General features: G+C 59.3%; 1 protein-coding gene across 2 annotated transcripts in view; it reads right to left on the reverse strand.

Annotated features, from left to right (window-relative positions):
• LOC111160766 (FosB proto-oncogene, AP-1 transcription factor subunit) overlaps positions 1-2,873 on the reverse strand; it is a 4,316-nt gene extending 1,443 nt beyond the window's left edge. Inside the window, exons 1-3 of one of the 2 annotated variants that reach the window (XM_022524108.1) lie at positions 2,748-2,873; positions 502-822; positions 154-261 (exon numbers count right to left, since the gene is read on the reverse strand). In XM_022524108.1, the coding sequence (XP_022379816.1) occupies positions 154-261; positions 502-822; positions 2,748-2,873 (555 nt within the window). The remainder of the gene's footprint in view (positions 1-153; positions 262-501; positions 823-2,747) is intronic. The other variant, XM_022524109.1, reaches the window with a different exon arrangement.
• Positions 2,874-5,185: the final 2,312 nt, after the last annotated feature.

The raw sequence follows: 5,185 nt of genomic DNA on the forward strand, positions 1-5,185 counted from the left end.
GTGTTTACCCCACCTGGCCACACCCATACCTAGTTCACGTGTGGAACGTCTGGCTCTCGGCCCAGGACCAGGGCAGAGGTGGCAAGGGGCAGAGGATGGGGGAGAGCCCCCTCCCGTGTGCCCTCACTCCTCCCTCCCCAGGCCGCTGCTCACCGCCTGGAGTCGGTCAGTCAGCTCCCTCCGACGGTTCCTACACTTAGCTGCCGCCAATTTGTTGCGTTCCCGACGAACCCTTCTCTTCTCCTCCTCCTCTGGAGTAAGCTGAGTAGGGGAGACAGAGGCCATGAGGTCTGCGGACACGGTGTGCTGTCTTCATCCGTCCCAACCCCCCTCTTCTTCCCCAGGGGCCACAGAAGGACCCTCTAGTCCTCCCTGACTGTAGCAAGGATGCTAGGGTTTCTGTGGCACTAAGGCCTCAGTGGTCCCTCACCCCACTGGTGAGAAAGTTCCCGCCTCTCTTGCTTCCTACTCCCACGCCAAGTTGGGATGCCCCTTACTCACCGTCTCCTCTCGGGGTCTCCGAGGCCGGGCTCGGGCTGGGCGGGCAGGCCCAGGTCCACTGGTGGTTCCGCTGGTGGAAGGCCCACCACTGCCAGTAGCTCCGCCGCTGCTGTAGCCGCTCATGCCTGGTGTGGAGTAACTGGTTCCTGGCATGTCATAGGGGTCGACGGCTGGGGGCTGGGAGGCCAGTGGTTGCCCCTGGGACTGGGCCATGGAAGAGATGAGGGTGGGTTGCACGAGCCACTGGAGGTCCTGGCTGGTTGTGATCGCGGTGACCGTGGGCACGAAGGAACCGGGCATTTCCCCGAGACCGGCGCACTCCTACGGGGTGACACATACACACACAGGCGTAGACACACAAACAGAGACACCGACACACACACACCCAACACACATACACACACCGACCCCGTGAGTGAGCACAGGGCGAGCGGGTGTGGATGTGTGTGTCACAGGCAAAAAGCCACAACACCCACCCTTCCACTACACCGTGACGCAGTGCTAATGAGAGGATTTCTGCTCAACTGGCTTCTACCTCCTCCTTCTTCTTCGGGGAAAGGTTGCACGGTTCCAGCGGGTGGTGAATCACACCCCGGGTTGGTGACTCTTAGGTGGGGGGGTGGGGAGGAGGCTGGACACAGCCGGGTGACAGAACCCCCGGGAAGGAGTCACAGCCACACACACAGCCACAACACCCCACCCCCACCCCAGAGGCAAGGGGAGGGAGAGGGAGAGGCCTTAGGCCAAGCCTTCCTCTACACTCACACACGTACACACACCCCTCTGAGCCGGGGGGATGAGCGACTGGAAGGTCCATGAGACCTCCGTGCAGAGGCGGGGGGTCTTAGTTAAAAGGGTGTTGGGGGATGGCCCTAGGAGTTTTGAACAACGTTTCAAGTAATTGTCTCTCTACAGAGTGAGACTGACAAGAGACAGATTACGGTGAACGGAACAGGTAGAGAAAAGTGACGATCGGGCTCCCTCAAACTACCACGGAGGGAGAATGGTGTACGTCCTGCGCCCTGAGCCAGAGCGGCGCTCATCCACCCCCACCCCCAAATGGAACCCTAGGACTGCTCGGAAGGCTTAACTACTCTCCCAGGGGGCGTGGTGAGGGATGGGCTGGCTCGCTGGCCAATGAGAGTCCAGGAAGCCCAGAGGAGGCGGGGCTCCTGGAGACCACCTGGCTGGTTCCCCTAGGGCTAGCGGTTCTGGTCCTGTCTTCCCACACAGCGAAGGGATCGGGTGACCGGAGCAGGGGGACTGGGACTGTGTCCGTGTGTGCCCGGAGAAGAGGGTGACGGCCACCCATGTCTCCCAAAGAGACCCCGGCACACAGACGCTCTCGGTCCCTGAGATCGGAGGGCCCTGATCCCCGCGAGATCCTCGCGAACCCATTGGATCGCAGAGGGTCGCTCCTGTCGCAACAGGAATCCCCTCTCTCTGCCTTTAGAGGCCCGTAAAAGAGACCCCAGCGCCGAGGAACCACGAGTTCCGGGGACGGAGAGGGGGGGAAGGGAAATGCACCCTACAAATAGGAAGAGAAAGTTGATTGGCCGTAGCCTGCGCCGCGGCGACCAATCGGAACGCCGGGCTGCCCCCTCCCTTAGCAACGTGGCCCTGGCGTTCCAAAATAGAACGCTCCGGGACGTCAGGGGCGGGGCGGACGAAGGGGGCGCCACGCGCCGTGCGTGCCCCGCGTCAGACGGAGGATTCCAGCGCGTCAGCCGTTACGCACGGGTCCCCCGTTACGTCTCCGCGCAGGAGGCGGAGGCAGAGCTTCCAAGCGAGGGTTCGAGGCCAGCTCGCTCGCGGGATCGAGGGCAACTCGATGCCGGAGTAGGCGCTCCGATGGAGAAGGAAAAGGGAAGAGGCTACTGGAAGCTTCCCCGGAATTTCCCCCAGCTGCCTAACTGCGCTAGCTCCAGGTTGGGGACCTGAGTCGGGAGCAGTCCCGGAGCAAGCTAAAAGTTCTCAGCCCTGCTACCGCATACACGTTGCACTGAACGGAGCATTCTCCCCACCCCCAAAGCTTACCCCTCTGCGTTCCCTCCCAGCGATCCACGCACACCACCAATTGCAAACACGTCCCGACTCTGCAGTTTGCCAAGTGCGCGGTGAGCCTATTCCCTCTCAGATCCCGAGTTTTGGTGCGTCTCTATTTGGGGTGGAGGGATTGCTCGCTCCACTCCTGACTTTAAAAAAATAAAGCCCATAAAGCGGCGCCCTAACCCTCTAGAACTTACCTGGGAAGCGGCGGCGGTGGGTGGACTGCCAAAGGAGTCCACTGAAGACAGATACTGAGACTCGGCGGAGGGTGAGGAGCTGCACCGGGAGCCGGAGTCGTAGTCTCCGGGGAAAGCTTGAAACATTTCCCTGGGCACAGGGGGGGCCCTGTGACCACGCTGAGGTCGCCGGGAAGCCAAGGCTATGGCCGGGTGGAAAAGAAAGGTGCGAGTCCGGGGTGAGCCGACCGCGTCCCCTAAGCGCGCTGTCCGAGGAAACTCGGGATGGGGGCAGCGTCCCGCTCCAACAATGGCAAAGTTTCTGTGCAATTCCTCTGCGGTGCCCAGGCCCCCACAAGATGCCGCTGTCCTCCTGAAAGTCCAGGCTCCGCAGGACCCAGGGGCGTGGGGGGGGGGATCGCTCCCCCAGAGGCGGAAAGCGCTGTCTTGCTGTACAGAATCGGCTTCGGGTGCGCTCTCCTCCACGCGTCCAGCGGGTCCCACGGGGGGAGGGGAGTAATAAAGAAGACAAAAAGAGTAAGTCGCTCCTCCAAAATGAAATGTAGAATTATCTAGAAGAATCCTCCCCAAAACTTTCTCGCCGGAAAAGAAAAACCAAACTGAACTTCACAGCCCCCAAGAAAAACCACAACAATCAAGTCCCCAAGTTCCAGCTCCGCCAGTCCCTGCCGAGGCCGTAGCTCTCAGTCTTATGAATGAACCCCAAAGCCGCCAGCCTGTATTTATATGCCCGGGACCCGCCTCCCTGCTTACGTCACCCTACCCCAGCTCCACAAACTTCCTAAAATCTCCGGCCCTGCTGAACTCAGCCCCGTGCCGTCCGGCAAGAAGTCTGCCCTAGCCTCGGTCTGTCCACCTGCATCACCCTCGCGACCCTGGGGGTCGTGGGGGCTGCATTCCAGAGCCCTCGGCGGGAGGGGATCCCGGCCCCGCCTCCCAGGAGTTCCTGTGACGCAATTAGCCATATAAGGAGCTCGGCCGGCGCGGCAGAGTGTTTGTTTGGTATCCTAGCAATTACGTCAGAGGGAATCCCTCGCTCGCTCGCGCGCTCACCCCGCGCTCCTGCGGAACCCGCCCGCACCTGCGCAGTGCCGCGCCGCCCCGGGGGCTGGTATTAATAGGCTCTGAATCTAGCCTGGGGAAGACCCGGGTAAGTGGGTACTTCTCACCTCCAGCAGCCCCTCCCAGCCCTCCCGGTGGAGCAGCGCCCTCACTCAAGAAGGTCAGATCCCCAGAAAGAGACCCTGGCTCGTGTGGTGTAGCCACGTAGGCGGGGAAACTGAGTCCCGAGCGGAGTGGGAGGGACTGTGATGTTCCAGATGAAAGTGGAGGTGGGGGTGGAGTCCCGAGGCTTCTGGTAGCTTCTGTCCTGGTGGCCCTGACTCGGAGAAATGTTTTTCCTCTCTGAGCTTCAGCTTCAGTTTTCCCGTCTGGACAAAGAATGTGTGTTTTGGACCTCCTGACCCCGCACGCAGTCCGGGGTTTGGGAGGTACGCGGGTTTGGAGCGGGCAGAGAACGGAATTCAGCGTGAAAAGTGTCTGCTGATGGTCGTGGTAACCTCTCCTTCCCGCTTCATAATCCTGCCTTTAGACCTAAGAAAAAATGTGTGTTGAACAAGAATTGATAATAATAATAGATGGTGTGTATTTAACTACGAGCAAATACCAGCCTCCTGTTGTAAGCCTTTCACCACGATATCCGTAATCCTTAAACCAGCGTTTGAAGGTTAAGGGAGGAAAATCTTCATTTTATTAAAGAGGGAAAAAATACTCGAAGAGGTTAAGTGACTTGTCCAGCATCCCATGGCAAGAAATTCAAACCCAGAATGTTAAACTCCAGAGCTCCTACCATCTTCCTGATTTCTGAGAACTGCCTGGTTCAGCGGAACTCCCTGAAAACCCTGGGTCTTGGGATTGTTTAAAAGGTAACGGTGATTTCAGGGAAACCTAAGCCTTTCCAACCTACCTTCTGCTACCTTCTGCTGGTGGTGTATACTGTTGTGACCCCGGCTTAGAGCGGTAGAGCTGCTTTCCTGAGGCCTCCCACAGTTAGGAAACAGGATTCAAGAATTTAATGAAGGTATTTGGGATGCCACAGCCCCCGACTCTTAAGCACCACTGGGAGGGGTCCCACCTGCTGCTTCGCAAATCTCAGAGATCTGGTGCTTCCCTCCCAGTGCAGAGCCTGACCCAGTCCTGGCCATGGAGGGAGAAGTGCTTTGAGATTGTTGAAACCCAGAGAGGGGGAGGCCCTGGCTCAGGGTCACACAGCGGGTCTGAGGCTGAGCAGGAGGGGATGAGCGGACCCTGATTCCCTGCAGAATCTTGCTTCCCTGCTTCCATGGATTGTGGGGAAGGGGAGGGAGACGTGGAAGGCTGGAGGGACACAGGGGGCAAGATGGTGGTGGGAGGTCGAGCTTTCCAGACAAAAGCACAGC

Source organism: Enhydra lutris, unplaced genomic scaffold (assembly GCF_002288905.1).
Source record: "Enhydra lutris kenyoni isolate GAN:26980312 unplaced genomic scaffold, ASM228890v2 scaffoldscaffold77, whole genome shotgun sequence".
Classification (NCBI taxonomy): domain Eukaryota; kingdom Metazoa; phylum Chordata; class Mammalia; order Carnivora; family Mustelidae; genus Enhydra; species Enhydra lutris.